Source organism: Gymnoscopelus microlampas (genome assembly GCF_963454915.1).
Source record: "Gymnoscopelus microlampas genome assembly, chromosome: 13".
Lineage (NCBI taxonomy): Eukaryota > Metazoa > Chordata > Actinopteri > Myctophiformes > Myctophidae > Gymnoscopelus > Gymnoscopelus microlampas.
The window spans coordinates 6,249,421-6,267,358 of NC_139950.1; the positions used below are offsets into that span (position 1 = coordinate 6,249,421).

Below are 17,938 nucleotides of genomic sequence, written 5' to 3' on the forward strand. Positions count from 1 at the left end.
TGCCTAAACCTAACCTCAAAACCCTGTCCACCTGGGCGAAACACCGTAAAAAGATACTCTCCCACAAACACATATCAATTTGGGGGTCTTTGACATGTGACTCCAGTAGATGGCGGTAATGCAACACACATCGTATGCCTGCCACCCTAAAAGGTCAACAGAAGCAGAGGACAGCCATTTGACATTGTTCGTGCAATGCAGCAGCAGGTTGTCAAAGAGAGAGTGGAGTCAAAACCTTATCAGTTAGTACCTGATCTTCTGCATTTTGTGTTAATACATTAACTGTGACAAATGGCAGCCTACAAGTTGGTTCTGATCCGTCATGGAGAGAGCACCTGGAACCAGGAGAACAGGTTCTGCGGCTGGTTCGATGCTGATCTGAGTGAGACTGGCGAGAGAGAGGCGGGGAGAGGCGGACAGGCGCTTAAAGGTGACAACTCAGACGCATTGTAACAATCCTATACTGTTCATTAAAAAGCATTTCAATCCGATTGGCGGCCATTTTCTCATAGAGTTATAATGTATCAGAGTGCAATACACCTCCCAACCGATAGGGTCGCGTTGTTGAGAGCATATGGAGGAAATGCGAAGAAAATGGCCGCCAATTGGATTAAAATGCTTTTTATTGAACAATACAGAAGATACGGGTACTTCTGAGGGCCCGGACAGAATTGTAACATATGTGGCCATGGGGTAAGCACTTTATATTTGAAATATGAACGTTTATGTAGATGTACGGGCCGTAAATGGGGAAAGTGCAAACACCAGGTTGAAGTTCATGATATGACAGTCATGCTTCTGGGCTATCATCAAAGGGCTAATCAATAAAGGAATTGTATTTTGTGCTCCTGAGATTGCATAGTTACATGTTCCAATGCCAGTCATAATAACATTACTATTACATTATTATATAACCGCATATTACTGAGAGGTTTCATTGATTCATGGTTACTCAACACGTTATCCAACAAGCCGCCCCGTTTTTTTGTTGACCAATCAGCAGCAGGCATACCACAGCGTCATTGTCTGATGTGAACGTGCAAGACTTGATGTGTTTGTGCTTTTATGGTTTGTGGGCTGTGGTCGCACTCAGTGTTGCCATGTCCGCTTATTAAAAGCGACTTTGGGCTTGTTTTTCTGTGAAGTTGCTTGTAAATTTTGGTGGTTGCAGGTTTTTGGGCTTGTTTCTAAAGTGCAGTTGTTTATTTAGGCTTGCTTCCAAACGTTCAAATCATTATTTAAACCAGTGGTTCTCAAATATTTTCACAACTGTTTTGTGCCAGGGAGCATTTGTGTTGTTAGAATGTTTAAAAACATATTCCACAGGGTGTGAGTGACAATGGATCTGTGCTGTGTGTGTGTGTGTGTGTGTGTGTGTGTGTGTGTGTGTGTGTGTGTGTGTGTGTGTGTGTGTGTGTGTGTGTGTGTGTGTGTGTGTGTGTGTGTGTGTGTGTGCGTGCCTTCACATGAGCAACTTCTCTAAATGTTGGCATTCATTCTAACTTTACAGAGAACAGCGGAGGAGTAACTGTAGCCTTGCCTTATATAATAACAGAGAAAGACTGAGTCGGGAGGAGGGGAGGACAGGTTACACCCAAAACTATAATCAACCACCAGACAGACAGACACCACCTTGGTGTGTGTGACCCCCCGAGACTTAATTAGTCTTAACGAGAGTTAATTGGAGTCACGAAACACTAATCATATGGATCGTTACGTTGCCTTGGCAAGGAGTATGGGATACAGGATAGGTGGGCACTAGGGACATCTGGGCACCTCGATTGTAAAATTTGCTATTTTGTCCAAAATGTTGAAAGATAAAATATTTGAAAAATGGCCTTCATATAAAGTATACATGATGTGAACATGCACGGTGCGGGTGCATCATTATGAGACTTAATTTTATCCTTCAACTTTAGCCCTGAAACATGACTGTCATGACAGTCACTTGTTCCTGGTTTTTGAAATGGTCTACATTTACAACCCGTACGGTACATCTACATAAACGTTCAAATTTCAAATATAAAGTTCTGACCCCACGGCCACGGATGTACAGTAACAAGTTAAAACGCCCGGGTCAAAGTACCCGTTTCTTCCGTATTATTCAATAAAAAAGCATTTTAATCTCTCTAGCAACCGCATATTAGACCATATAAACTGCATATTAGACATTAGCAACCCCCTATTAGACCCTAGAAACTGCCTATTAGACCCTAGCAACAACTTATTAGATCCTAGCAATCACTGTTGAATATTATCACACCATCACTAACGTTGGGTATATTTTACCCAATATAATATATTCCATAATAAATACGTCTCATCAAGATATATTAAAGTACAACCAATACATGGCAAATTGAGGTACTCTTCTTTAATGTTTCAATATAAAATATCACAAAAAATGAAAAACATCATCGGGGGGCCCTATAAAATAGCAAAACCATAATATGACCTCATGTAAACAATATCTGTGTAAAATGTGGGAATTGTTAACAAAGTAATAATAATGGAGCTGGGAACCTCTGATTGATTGATTGATGTACTTTATTTAGTAAGACATGAGAACAACAGTTCAAGAACAACATGGAAGTACAAATTCACAATACAAGGTCTACTAAACTGGAAGACTCATAAAAGCACTCTTTGGTCCTCCCATTCCTGATGGGACATGTGAGCCGGCCTTGTCCAGTGAAGGCACAGTCTCCCTACATGACTGACCTGTAGGGAGAGCCCATCTGATTTATTTTACTCTCTGCCACTAACGTCGGGTGAAAATCACCCAATCACCCAAAAATCCCCAAAATCTAGCCTGGTAACCCCCCCCTTCCGGAAATCTCATTTGCATTTGATATCAGGAATTGGGTCTGGACTGAGCGCTTATTTGGGCGTTTCTTGCTCGTCCAAAAAATGTACTTGCCTATCAGCATCCTCGCTCATTGTTCTGTGATTGGCAGCAGAGGTTGGCCAATGAGGTGGAACCGGAGTGAACCCGAATGGAGCCGAGTGCAGCCAACCAAAATGGTTTGTCGGCCATTGAAATCCTGTCCGCTTTTTTTGGCTTCGGTTTTACATTTTCTAAACGCTCTCAAACTTCTTTTTTGTGGCATGGAATTTACTTTTAAGATATCGTTTGGATAGCATTTAGTTGTTTAACTTCATATATGTGGTCAATTAATCATGACAGAGCCTATTTAAAAATAAAAATTCAGAGAACCGGCAGGGACGGGCAGTGACACGCATTAAGGTACCCAAGTGGTTTAGAACAGTAAGAACAGTGGTTCTCAAAAATGGCAGATAAACAAATTACAGCGTGTCAATTTGTGCATCTGCTATTTCTTTCATCATCATTTTGCATTGGGGGGGGGGGGGGGGGGGGGGGGGTCCATGGCTCAAAACATTTTCAGATGGGGGTCCGTGGCCAATAAAACCTTTTTGAAGGAATACTGATATGTGTATTATAATTGATATTTTAATTATTGTTAAATATGTATTGGTAAAAAAAACTATATCATTTTGTGGAGTCCTTTGCACGATAAATAATCACTGATTTTAGAAGGCATTTGTAGAATCGGCCTCAGGTCTTAATGGGGTAATACAATACGTCGGTCTACCTGCTCTTCTACTAGCTGAGGCATGAGTCTGGTAGGAGCACTACTGGTTGACAAGTGGTGCTTTCAGAAGGTCAAAAATTCAATAATAACATTTCTCCCGCGAGCAAGCAGGCGGTGCTCTCTATTAGATCAGTGGTAGAACTGACGGCACTTCTGTGTGGGGGACCTGGGGTCCAATCCCGGGTAGGATGTGAAAGTTACAGATTGCAGCTTTAAAATACATTTTCACTATTTCATTCTCCTTCTAAAGAAAGAATAGACAAGGAGAGGAGATGAGAGGAGAGGAAGGAGCAATAGAAGCAAGGAAAGATTGGCATGGTAAAACAAGAGATACGGTAAGAGAAAGTAAAGAAGACTTTATGTTTTGGTTACAGCTTGAGACAGAGCAGCGTTTCTGATAGAGGTATTATTACTCATGAATGCACTCAGAAAGAGTCATGGCTATCCACCCATTTTGAGACACGTTGTGTGGAACTGGAAAGTTTGGCCTAATGGTGGCGCTAGAGGAAAGCATCTAGGAATCCAGCCAGCTAGCTATAGTTTGTTGCTTGTGACCAAAGTGTTATAAACGTATTGATGAAATGCTAATGAGGCCTGCATGTGGTTGTGTCGTTGCAACTCTCAAACCACAGCAGCGGAAGCAAGCTAGAGCTCAAAACCACAATACTCAAGTGTATCTTAGTGGGCTAGCTAACAGGCTACATAGCAAAATGTGACCATATTTGTCTGTGGCTGGTTGCACAATGCTTTAGCAGTAAGTAATAAGACGGAAATACGCACGCACGCACGCGCACGCACACACACACACACACTCACACACACACTCACACTCACACACACACACACACACACACATAGACATACACTTGCGCACGTGCGTGAGTGTGCGCGTGAGTGTATTGTGGTTTTGAGCGTTTGTAAATGTGCCGGTAGAAATGCGAAATGTAGACATGGCCCCTAAGTGTTATTTGAACCCATATGTATGGTATAATATAGGTTATAATGTAGAGGTTAGAGGGGGTCTCTAGTCTAGACATTTAGACCCTGGTGTCAGGTAGGATACGTACTGTAGTACTGCCTGAGGCTCATACACACCATCTAAACTTGAGTTCAGTCCCTAAACCAAGTGGTTTTCAAACCTTTTCATGTCAAGGTAAATGACTTCAAGGTCAAAGTCGATGACACAATCATCACTAGCAAAGAAGAGATTACCTATTTGGGATGTATTCTTGACAAACACCTGACAGGTGAAAGCATGATTTCAGCCTGATTCAGCCCCTTTTTGACTATGCTAGCTCCTCTTGGTACTCCAACACCTCAGTGTCACTGAAGACTAAGCTTCAAACCTCCCAAAACAAACTGATTCGACTACTTCTCGGACTGGGGCCCATGACCCACCTCTCTCCCACTCACTTTGCCAGCCTAGGCTGGCTCAGGGTGGAAGACAGGGTTATACAATTAAAAATGGGACTGGTCTTCAAAATTGTAAATGCAGATTTGCCCGAAATGCCCCCTATACCTGCATATCTGTATAAGTACCTCGAAAAAGTTAGTGACACCCACAGTCACAAAACTAGAGGGAGCGTAAACAACAATCTGGTAACACCCACCCATAAAACAAACATGGGCAAATTCTCCTTCTATAGCACTGCCACCAAGGAATGGAATAGTCTAACCCCATCCATCAAAAAATGCAGTTTGCTGGGCTCATTCAAAACAGCCCTAAAAACTCATCTTTCTGGAGGCCTAAAGAGGAGCTAGTACCAATTTCCCTGTAGACAGACGACCCCCCCCCCCCTTTTTTGTACACACTTTTTATTTTTATTTTGATCATGTTTTGTTTTGTATATATTTCATTATTTTCCCATGACCTTTTTTGTACATAATGGTATATATTGTTTTCCCTCTGTATTCTTATGTTGATTTTTGAACTGTTTGGTTGCTACTATATATGTCTATGAAATTAATTCAAGGACCCCAATGGAAACAAGCCCGCAAGGACTTTTTTGGCCGGACCTTTTAGACAAAAGCATTATAAATGTAACTGTGTTGTTTTACATTCTTTTGCCTAATAAAAATTTCAATCAATCAAAAGGACCCCCAAATGTAATATGCATTTGGCCATGTTTTGTGCCAGGGACCTCCAGAAGAGAAGATTTGTGTAAAAAAAAAGCTTTTCAAAAATTGCAGATGTACATACAAGCTCACTGTGAGCTTGTATATACTGCTATTTTTGAATAGCCAACGTATAAAATATGGATAAAGTGGTTAAAATGATTGTAATGCTATAAACTAATTTTGCTGGGGACCCCCTGGAATCAGCCCAAAGGACCCCTGGGGGTCCCCGGACCCCATTTTGAGAACCACTGCCCTAGACTTTGGAACAGCATTCCCTCCCTATCAGATCTGCCACCTCCATTTACTCTTTTATTTAAGTCCAGGCTCAAAACTCACTTCCTATCACCTGATTTTTAGGCTTGTGTCTATAATGACCATCTATTGTTTATGTATTGTGACTATGAGCTGCAGCCGCATAGCATGGATTCTAATGTCGACCGGGCCAGAATCTGTATTCTGTATCTGTATAGGGGGCGAGGAGGGGGGGTATTTGCGCAACACCGGCTGATAGGTCTATTGAGAAGGAACCATTGCAACGTTAAACGTTAATGCAAGAGAGAGAAACATGAATAAAATACAATATGCAAGTATAATCAATGTATGTTTTTTTATTCTCAAAAGTGTATTTACAAGAGCAAAGTTAAAGGGATTGTAGGGAACATTAAGCCTAAATTTAAAAAATATGTATATATATATTTTTTGCATTTTCTCCCCTCTATCAGCCACTATATAATGATGCTGGGGTGTTTTCCTTCATTGAAACACAGTCCTCTGTCTGAAATCCGTATTTTCCCTTCTGTTTATGTTCATGTTGTTTATGTCCGGGTCGTAAATTAACGCACGCATGTGCGTGTCCGTGCGCGTCATGTAGTTGTATTCAACGCATGTTCAGGAGTAGAGACCTCCCTCTGCTCAACCCCCGCTCAACTTGGCAAGACAATCATCTTGCCAAGTTCAGCTGCGCTGCTTATCTCTCAGCCAATCCACGCTGCAATCACCACTGTATAAATACACCTGCCATTGTACTCCCTACCTGTTTGTGTCCACTGCTAGTTATCCAAATCCTGGAAATTATCGCTAGTAGTATCCAAACTCCGCGCGTCTCCAACGCCAGTCAATTGTTTAATTAGTTACACTCCCCGTGTAGATCCGTTCTACTCCATTTAGCAGCATTTAAACAAGCTTTATCAAGCGTTTCCACAGCAGGTAAGCAGGTAAGCCAGGTAGTATAGTTTAGTTATTTTTTCGGGCCGCCGTCCGTCATGGACGAGCTGCAGATCAACGCCTCGGACGAGGAGCTCTACTCCGACGATTCACAAGCGTCCAGGTCCGTCGTCTCCGACAGCAGCCGCGCCAGCCGCTCCGTCTTCAGAGAGACCAGCTCGGGAAACCAACCTTCGTTTCCCCCAGCGCAGCCGCGCCGAGAACAGCAGTACAGCGGACCCGCTCCTCATTACAGCCCGACGCCCACCACCTCTCGCCACGGAGCGTCCGCAACCGGCGGCCGCCCGCGGAGCCAAGCCCCGCCTCTACAATCCATTCACGACTGGACGGTCGTCGGTCTGCAGGGGGTCCTCACGGCGAGGGGTGTCCCCTTCGAAAAAAATTACCGCAAACCGGAATTGTTTGCGGCCTACCTGGCCTACCTCCGCACGGAGCGCTCCGTCCCCCCCTCCCCCGCACCAGGATTGGCCCCGCCCACTCGGGCCACTCGCTCCAGCTCCGCCGTCTGCCCGTCATCTTCAGCCACGCCTCCCGCTGCTCCCCTCCCTCCCTCCCAACGTAAGGTGAGCGCTCGGCCCTCCTCCTCCCCCCCCCCCCTCCCTCACCTTCACGCCGGCCGACGCAAGCCTCTTACGTCCCTCCAGCTCACAGGCAGGCACTGACCATCGCGGCCAGTACCTCGCCCTCTCCCCACCACCTTCCCTCCTCCCTTCCCCCGCCTCCTTCCCCCGCAAGGCTCACGCCTCGCAGGCAGGTGCTTCTCCGCACCTCGCCATTCTCCCCCCGCTCCCCCGCACGGCGGCCATTACGGCTCATTTCGCCATCCCCTTACCTCCCAACTTCCTCTCCCTCACCAGCACGCCGGCGGGTAGTGCAGCAGCGCTCCCCGCCCAACTCCAACCCCCCCCGCTCCCCCGCACGGCGGCCATTACGGCTCATTTCGCCGTCTCCTCACCTTCCTCCCTCCTCTCCCTTACCAGCATGCCGGCGGGTAGTGCAGCAGCGCTCCCCGCCCAACTCCAACCCCCCCCCCCCCCCTCCCTCCCGCTCCCCCACACGGCGGCCATCACGGCTCATTTCGCCCTCTCACCTTCCAACCTCCTCTCCCTCACCAGCACGCCGGCGGGTAGCGCAGCAGCGCTCCCCGCCCAATTCCAACCCCCGCTCCCACGCAAGGCAGCAGCCGCACCCCCATGCTCCCCCTTCCCCCCCACCAGCACGCCAGCAGGCGCAGCAGCGCACCTCGCCACCCGCCCAGGCACGGCGCCACGTCTCCATCCATCAACTCTCAACTCCTCCAGCAGTGCTTCATCGGCGCCCGGCTCGCAGCCCTACACCGGCCGCCTCCCCTGCTCCTCCCCGCGCCGCACGGCGTCTCGCACCCCAGGCACCCCAGTCCCCTCCCCCCGCTAGACGCCGCCGGTCAGCACGCCACCAGGCTCAGCCAGCCCCCCCGCCTCCCCTAATGCCCCACGACCCCGTCGCTCAGGCGGCACTTCCCCTGCCGCTCTACGATCCCTTCGTTCAGGCGGCACTTCCCATTCCCCAAGCCCCGCCCCCTGCTCTGGCGGCACCCCCCCCGCCTCAGGCCCCGCCCTTTGCTCAGGGCGCACTGCCGCCCACCCATGTCCTCCCGCCTCCCCCGCCTCAATCGGCACCTCCCACTCAGGCCTCGCAACTTCCCGACCCAGCTCAGCTGTTTTCTTTCCTCTCAGCCATGTATGCCCAGGGTTCCCTCGCACCCCCCAACCCCAGTCCGGCTTCCTTCCCAGGAGCCATCATGCCCACCGGGTTCAACCATTTCCCGGCACCAGCCCCTTCACACACCCTCGCCACTGCCACTCCAGCTACCGCTCCTCAACAGGACGCAAACCGGCCTTCTCTTGTCCCCGCCGCCCTCCGCCAACAGATAATATCCGGTATGTACATAGACTTGGCCCAACTACTCCAACCCTCCATCACTGACCCGCTACGGAACAGAGAGTTCACCACCCCCCTTGGCTTCTTAGCGCAGCTACGCCAGTCCCTCCCTACCCGGTCCCGTGACCTCAGTCCCGTTGAGTTTGCGTACGCCTTCTCCCTATACAGAGACGTCTTGTGCTCCGCCTACCCCGACCGCCGGACCGAAATGGACCAGTACCTTACCACGGTACTGGAGCTGGCCATTCGGTTCGGCGGTACCGGTTTTTACAACTACCATATCTTATTTTCCACGCTAGCAGCAGCCCGCCTGCAGCAGTTTAACCAATGCACCTACTGGGGGACCCAAGACCAGGAACTGAACTGCAGGGTGTTCGCAACCAGGGTCGCTCTAGCATGCAACATTTGCGGAGCACCTTCCCACCCGGCCGAAGCATGCTCCACGGCCGTCGAGAAGCCCCACTCCAAACCCACTCCTTCCACCACCACCAACCCTCCGCGTTCGCTACCCCGCATGCGTTCCGCTGGCCCTCCGCCGCCCCTCATCCCCAGGCCCGCCCCCTCCACAGCCAGCACTAACCCCGCCCGCAACTCCGGCGGGACCGATAAATTGGGGAGGCCTATCCTCCTCCAGGGAGGCCGCACCGTCTGTAATAATTTCAACAGTCGCGGCTGCTTCCTGTCGGCCTGCCGGTACCTCCACATCTGCACTTTCTGTGGAGGTGCCCACACACGCACCGCCTGCCCTCACAACCCCACCCTATGACTAGGCCACTTCCTCAGTACACCCGTCAACATCCCAGCCCTTGCTACCGCACTCCGCAACCACCCTGACCGGCCCTTCGTCACCTTCATTATCAATGGCTTCACCTACGGCTTTCACCCCGGACTGGTAGTCACCCCCACCATCTCCCACACCTGTCACAACCTCCAGTCCGCCATCCAAGACCCCCAAGCGGTCGACACATTACTGGCCAAGGAGGTCGAGGAGAGGTTCATGATGGGGCCCTTCGACGAACCTCCCTTCCCCGTTTACCGAATTAACCCGATCGGGGTGGCGACCCGAAAATATTCAGGGAAGAAGCGCCTCATCATGGACCTCTCCTCCCCTCACAACACTCACGTCCCCAGCATCAACAGTCTCATCCCCAGCCAAGACTATTCAATGCACTATTCCTCCGTCAACCATGCCATCAGTTTCATCCACCTCGCCGGCCACGGCGCCCTCCTATCTAAGGCAGACATCACCAACGCCTTCAAGGTACTACCTCTCCACCCCGACCACTGGCCCTTCTTTGGCGTGCTTTGGAAGGGCTCCTATTATTTTGCCGTCCGTTTAACGTTTGGGTGCAAGAGCAGCCCCAAGCTGTTTGATTCACTGGCCGAAGCACTGTGTTGGGTCCTCCTCAATAATCACCGCATCCCTCACCTGGTCCATTTGCTGGACGATTTCCTAATCGTCGAGCCCACCACAACTCCCCCAGCACAAGGCCTCAATATTCTCCGCTCGGTCTTCAAAGACCTCGGAGTCCCCCTCTCCGAGGCCAAAACCATCGGCCCCTCCACCTCACTGGAGTTCCTAGGGATCACCCTCGACACAGTGGCCTTTCAAGCCTCCCTTCCCTTAGAGAAGCTCCACCGCATCACCCTTCTCCTCCAAAACTACATCCTCACCCCTCACTGCACCAAACGGCAACTACTAGCACTCCTCGGTCACCTTAACTTCGCCCTCCGCATCATTCCCCAAGGCCGCCCTTTCATTTCCCACCTCCTCGCCACAGCTTCCTCCGTTCCCAACCTGCACGACCAAGTCACCATCACTCCCTCCTGCCGCACAGACCTCCACCTCTGGTGTCACCTCCTAGCTAACTGGAACGGAATCACTTTTTTCTATGACACTCTTGTATCCAACCCCGACGACATTCAGTTATACACCGACGCAGCCCCCTCCATCGGCTATGGGGGCTACTACCAGGGCCGCTGGTTCGCCTCAGCCTGGTCAACCGAATTCCTCGCCTTCACCCCCCCCTCCACTCACCCCTCCTCCGCACTCCACGAGCTCTTCCCTCTGGTCACTGCCGCGCTTCTTTGGGGGCACGAATGGTCCCGAAGGAGCATCCTAGTTCACTCGGACAATCAATCGACCGTAGACATGATTAATAAAGGCCGCTCCAATTCCCCTGCCATCATGCCCTTCCTCCGCCGCCTCATCTGGACCTCAGTCACCCACCAGTTTATCCTCCGTACCGCCCATGTCCCCGGTCATTCTAACCAGATTGCTGATTCTCTGTCCCGCCTTTCTTTTCAGAAGTTTCGTCGTCTCGCCCCGGACGCCGACCTCCACCCAACTCCGGTTCCTCCGTTTTCCACGACAATATTCACCTGAACCCCCAGCTCCAACACCTCATCACCCAGGCACGTCATCACATCGTAAACAGCTTTGCACCCAGGACCCTATCCAGCTACCTCACGGCGTGGAACGCCTTCAAGCGGTTCCACACACTCACCGGCACTCCGTTCCCGTCATCAGACGTCACCATCATCGCCGCCTTCCTCACCTACAGCCACACCCAACTACACCTCCGCACCTCAACCCTCCACGTCTACCTCAGTGGAATCCGGTTCTTCTTCCGCCTGATGGACGGATCGCAGAGCCCGGACACCTCTCACCCCCACATCACCATGCTGCTCCGCGGCCTCCAGCGCAGCGAAGTCCGGACTCCACCTAGACGCCACCCTCTAACCTCCGACCTACTACTCCACTGCCTCCGCACACTCCGTGCCGGCTACCTCACGCCACTGATCTCCTCAACCCTGGAATGCATGTTCCTGTTGGCGTTCTTTGGCTTCCTGCGGTGCTCCGAGATGACGTCCTCCTCCTCCCGGTACGACCCGTCACGCCACGCCAGCATGGCAGACATCGCATTCCACTCCGGCGAATCCCTCACCTTCACGCTGAAGCGCAGCAAATCGGACCAGGGGCACGCATCCATCATTCACCTATTCAAGCTGGACTCGCCCCTCAGCCCTTACGAGCCTATCCTCCGCTACATCGCCACCAGACGATCCCTCAACGCCGCTCCTCACGACCCTCTATTCATCACCGAGACCGGTTCCATCGTCACCCGCTTCTGGTTCCACCATCACCTCCGCCAAATCCTCGCCCTCTCCGGCCTTCCACCTCAGCTCTACTCCGGCCATTCCTTTCGCATCGGCGCCGCCTCCACCGCATCCAGACACGGCCTGTCAGACCACCTCGTCCGCATCCTCGGCCGATGGTCCTCAGAGGCCTACCACTCCTACATAAGGACGAACGTCCACGACCTGCGCAACGCCCATCTCCACCTAGGCCGACCGTAACCGGCGCCCGTTTCCTCGCCTGTCCGCCCTGGAAGGGGGTCCCCTCCTTCGCGATCCTTCCCGAGGTTTCTTCCTCCTCCATCCTCCCCGGAGGGAGTTTTTCCTCGCCCGACCGAGGGTCCAAGGACAGGAGGAATCACACGTCAGTTGCCCGCCTAGAAGCCACCGGCTCTCTCCAGGTCCCGCCGAGGTACGCCTACTGCCCAGCATCCCATCCACGGACCGGCCGAAGCCCTGGGCCAGGATGGACTCGGCCCCTTGCCTGGAGGTTACATGGTACATCGTGTACTTTCTTCCAGATTCTCGAGCTGACCTCGAAACCAGGGAGCTCTGCCACCGAACCACCAACGCACCACCGCTCCTCGCTCACCCGGACGCCATCCGTCTCCACCTCCTGGCCTCGCACCTCCAAGCCAGCTTTTTGGGGGTAGTGTCGGAGCGAAGGCGACAGACCGCTCCCGAGCAGACAGCCTGCTCCCGAGCAGAGCAACCGCGGCGGTCGCCTGGCTCCCGAGACTATACCCCCACCCTGAGTCTCGCCCCACCTCGGGCTCCCCTTCAATACACTTACATTTCATTGTGTTCAATAAATGCTGTTTAACTTGAGCAGAAGGTGTGGTCTCTTACTAGTGAAATGTAGTTGTATTCAACGCATGTTCAGGAGTAGAGACCTCCCTCTGCTCAACCCCCGCTCAACTTGGCAAGACAATCATCTTGCCAAGTTCAGCTGCGCTGCTTATCTCTCAGCCAATCCACGCTGCAATCACCACTGTATAAATACACCTGCCATTGTACTCCCTACCTGTTTGTGTCCACTGCTAGTTATCCAAATCCCCTCCTCCTCCCCAACCACCTCCTTTCTCACCAATTTTGCTCATCTAACTTCGTTTCTTCTCTCTCCTCCAGGAGCCCCAGGGCGGGGTAGTGTCGGAGCGAAGGCGACAGACCGCTCCCGAGCAGACAGCCTGCTCCCGAGCAGAGCAACCGCGGCGGTCTTAAAAAACTTTAAAACTTTAAAACTTTCGTTTTAAAACGCTCTCAAACTTCTTTTTTGAGGCACATAATTTACTTTTAAAAAATCGTTTTGATAGAATTTAGTTGTTTAGCTTCATATATGTGGTCAATTTATCATGAAAGAGCCTATTTAAAAATATAAATTCAGAGAACCGTAGGGTCGGGCATTTCCGCGAATTGTATCCGCATAAGGCAACCTATTTTGGGCATGACTCATTTAAAAAGTCCCCCCTGCGTCACCCCCTGGTGGTCGGGGAAAAGAACTGCTGGAGGGGCGGTGTTTGACAACAGTTTTTTTCTTTGATTATGTCTGAACTCCCTACAATGCCTTTAACAAATCAAATGCAGTGCACTGCAGTGCAAACATAGCAGCCTAGTCTGCTACAGCAAAATACGACGGGGATTGCACTTGAACATGTCAATAACCTCATCCTCGTCCAAACGGTTTGTGAAATCTCTCTCTGGCGAATCTTGCCCATCAGTTTGAGCAGCTAGACGGGGCATGGTCTTTACTGACCGGGCTGCGGCCCCACTGGCCCTCATGACGCTACGCCCCTGATGAGCTGTGTCTTATTATTTATGTCAGTGTTTCTTGTATTTGTGATTTTATCTACCTGCGATGGGCTATACAGCACTTTGGTCCATGTTTACTGTTTATAAATGTGCTTTATAAATACGTTTGACATGACTTGATTTAGGTTACTATGCAAACACAACCAATTCATTCGGAAATAAAAATGCTTGTTTTTTTTTTAAAACAATTATCAGCAATTGATCATTCAATTATTTTTACTGCACTACATTCAATATTAAAACACATCCGTACTAATAAGCGAAACAATTCATAAAAAGAAAATACCACTGATCATATAAAATGAAAATCTCACACAGTTTTCTGCTTTTCAAATACATTATTGTCAGAATAGAAAGAGAAAGCAAACAAAACTAGATTAACCTGGGACATTAACCTCATTCACAGCCAGTTTTTTTACCTTTCAACAGGTCACAGAAAATGTATATTCATTATGATCGCATGTCCGATCGTTTGAAAACACACACCGTGCACGTCGCCCAGACAACAAACATTCCAACCGGGTCGCCCCCTTGCATGCTTCTCTTACCTTTTCAACTGGCCACAGAAAATGTATATCCCTTATGATCCCTTGTCCGACTGTTTGTAAACACATGGTACGTGTGTGTGTCGCCCAGAGAAAGAAAATTCCATCCGGGGCATTTCCTTCTCCTGTAGCAGCATGATGAAAACAGGTTGTCTCGCGGAACACGGTGAAAAAAAGGCAACTCGAGATAGAGACGTTTTAATTAAAAAGTTAAACAGGGAGTGGACGGAGGCGTAAATCTTCGGATGACGTTATTTCCGTATCCGTGTGAGTTACAGTGAAAGTGGTCACTCCGGGTAATAGAGAACAGCGCAATCTTTAATAAAAACGCAAAAAAAAAAAGAAATACGTTTTTTACGTCCGTGGCAGAATTGGTAATTGGAAAAAATATGTTTTTTACTTTCCTGGCAGTGAATGAGTTAAATAATTACTAATAGTTAACTGGGTGACTTGTTTCATTTGTCATGAAGCAAAGTTTAGTGTGCATTCCGAGGCATCACATTTGGTACCACATAATAGACAGCCCAGAGTCACCCAGAGGCCTGACATTTTAGCCTGGTATTGTCAAACTGATAAGGAACTTGCCATGCCTTGCCACTTTCGTGAAATAGGCGAGAAACAAGCGCTGGCATGGTCTATGAAAACGAGCCCAAAAGAAGCGACCAAATAAGCCCAAAATTATTTATAAAATAAGCAGACCTGGCGACGCAGGCAAAGCAAAGCAAAGCAAAGTTTGTTGTTTACCCAGGGTGTCGGACTAAGTACGAAACTTGTTTCCAGCCGGACCCTGCATGGAAGCCTTGCTCAAGGGCTATGCCAATCATCTGCAAGAAACAAGACAGCAAGCGCTGGCAACACAGACAGAGAGAGAGAGAGACACACACACAGAGAGACAGAGACACGAGAGAGAGAGACACGAGAGAGAGAGAGAGAGAGAGAGAGAGAGAGAGAGAGAGAGAGAGAGAGAGAGAGAGAGAGAGAGAGAGAGAGAGAGAGAGAAGGAGGTGACAGAAGGAATATAAATGAGGTAGTCGCAACACGCAACCAACGTGAAGAGGACGCCCACTACACTCATACACACACACACACACACACACACACACACACACACACACACACACACACACTTTGTACTAATAGCATTGAACTACTTCAATTCAGCACTCCCATCCTGTGGAAAATTACGGCTCCGCCCCTCCACACTCTCTGTGTGTGCGTTTGTGTATTTGTGCAGCCTGCGCACGCTGTACTGCTTACTTTTTCACTCAGCAGACCAACACCACACACATCACGCACGCGGACGCACACACTTCACGATTGCAATAACCTCCACGCAACCAACGCCAAGAGGACGCCCACTACTCTCTCTCTCTCTCTCTCTCTCTCTCTCTCTCTCTCTCTCTCTCTCTCTCTCTCTCTCTCTCTCTCTCTCTCTCACACACACACACACACACACACACACACACACACACACACACACACACACACACACACACACACACACACACAGCTCCCAGCGTTGTTGCCTTGCCGATGTGTGTGTGTGTGTGTGTGTGTGTGTGTGTGTGTGTGTGTGTGTGTGTGTGTGTGTGTGTGTGTGTGTGTGTGTGTGTGTGTGTGTGTGTCTGAGGTGAATGTGCGATAGCCTGGTAAACCCCCCTCCCTCCGGAAATCTCCTTTGCATTTAACGTGCGGAGTGCGGACGCAGTCGCGCTCATCTCATGCACACACCCGCCTGTGCTGGAGTTAGTTAAAGGGATTCTATGCAACATTAAGCCTAAAATTTAAAAATATTTGTATATATATATATATTTTGCATTTTTTCACAGTCCTCTTTCTGAAATCCGTATTTTCCCTACAGTTTATGTTTGTCCGGGACGTAAATTAACGCACGCATGTGCGCGTCCGTGCGCGGCCGTGTGAACTTTTCCGAGTGGAACCGAGTGCAGCCGACAAAAATGGAACGAGCCGCCATTGTTTTCTGTGGGCAGTTTTAACTTTCAACTTTCGGTTTTAAAACGCTCTCAAACTTATTTTTTGAGGCACGGAATTTACTTTTAAGATATCGAATTTAGTTGTTTAACTTCATATATGTGGTCAATTTATCATGACAGAGCCTATTTAAAAATACAAATTCAGAGAACCGGCAGGGGCGGACAGGGCGGGCAGTGACACGCATTGTATCCGAATAAAGCAACCTATTTTCATGCATGGCCCGTTTAGAAGTCCCCCCTGCGTGATCGGGGAAACGAACTGCTGATGAGGAGGGGGGGGGGGGGGGGGAGTGGAGGGACGGTGTTTGACAACAGTTTTTTTCTTTTTTTTTATCTCTGAACTTGCCTACAATCCCTTTAAGTGACTCACGGGTAAAGAAGCCTTAAAACGAGCTATTATCGTGAGGTACATGGCACTGGCTGCCTTTAGCTGAAGCTTAACCTCGCGTCAACAGGCTTTTCACCACAGAGAAAAAGAAAAAGGAAAAATAAATCTGAAGCCCCCCCCCCCAAATTTGGTCTGCCGGAAACCCTTCTTGTTATACTTGTGTTCTGGACTCCACAGCGTTGATGGTGTCCTGGACCCACTTCTCAGCTGGGTCAGTACAGATGTTGGCACCATTCTTCATTGTGAACCTAGAACAGGCAGAGATCGGACATTTTCATCATTAAGTCATTTTATTTTACATTGTATTCACAGTCAGGCAGGTGCACACATACACATCAGAGGGGGCGGTGTTGAGAGCTTGTAGATCGACTATTTTTGCCTATTTACCTCAACTAAGTATATCAAGGCAAGCCCGTAAATCAAAACCAAATGTGTCTTCATTTGAGACTGATAATGTGTGGCCAAAACAAGTATTAGAAGTACAGTATTAGACTGTTAATTTCAATCTTATTTGTCAAGTAGGGCATAGGTGAGGTTAAAGTGAATGTGAAAAAGAGCAAATATTGAGGTTTAATACTGAATAATGATATCACAACAAATGTTACTTATTTTTATTTATTTTTAGGATTTGTATCCTATATATTTTTTCTAAATTATATATTCCTCTAAATCTGGCTATAAATGTAAAAGACAAATCCCTGTTCACAGTCGCTATTAGGGGTTCTAAACCTTTTCTGTTCAACTGAAGTAGCATAACAATTAAACATTCTCAGTCTCTCTTTGGACTTGGTCTCACACTTTACATTCTACGGTGTTATACAGAATATATTCATGTATTTATTCATTTTTAAAATACTATTTTCCTCACAATCTTGTGAACCCCCTGCAGCAAGTACCTTTCACAAGCCCCTGGTTGAGAACCCCAACCAGTCAAATGTTTAAGTGGTTAACTGCTAGCCTGGTAAACCCTCCCGGTCGTGGAATTCAATTTCATTCAGCAAGGTAAATGTAATTGAATTCCGCGACTGGGAGGGTCTACCAGGCTTGTTAACTGCACCTGTGCAATGTGTCCAAGTATTGGCACAGTACTATCACACGTATAGCCTTAAATACTCACACGACGGCATGCATAGCACAGTGGATGGGTGTGCGCCGGAATTTGACCACGTTGTTCTTAGGCAGGGGATT

At 49.0% G+C, this 17,938-nt stretch overlaps 2 protein-coding genes across 2 annotated transcripts in view; both read left to right on the plus strand.

The window, feature by feature from the left end:
* The window catches only part of LOC311058363 (uncharacterized protein), a gene marked incomplete at both ends in the record, with an annotated part of 195,684 nt that overhangs the window by 23,203 nt on the left and 154,543 nt on the right, over positions 1-17,938 (plus strand). The gene's annotated exons all lie outside the window — the stretch shown is intronic.
* On the plus strand, positions 10,048-11,656 carry LOC311058372 (uncharacterized protein). Its single transcript, XM_084075809.1, has 2 exons — positions 10,048-10,137; positions 11,185-11,656. Exons 1-2 carry the CDS (start codon positions 10,064-10,066, stop codon positions 11,603-11,605), a joined length of 495 nt encoding a protein of 164 aa, XP_083931935.1. The 5' UTR covers positions 10,048-10,063; the 3' UTR covers positions 11,606-11,656.

What these genes read in the sequence shown, in the direction of transcription:
- LOC311058372 (XM_084075809.1), top strand. Translation starts at nt 10,064, where the DNA reads ATGCCATCAGTTTCATCCACCTCGCCGGCCACGGCGCCCTCCTATCTA. An exon ending in ACATCACCAACGCCTTCAAG is followed by an intron (nt 10,138 to 11,184) that starts GTACTACCTCTC and finishes CTTTCTTTTCAG; the next exon opens with AAGTTTCGTCGTCTCGCCCC.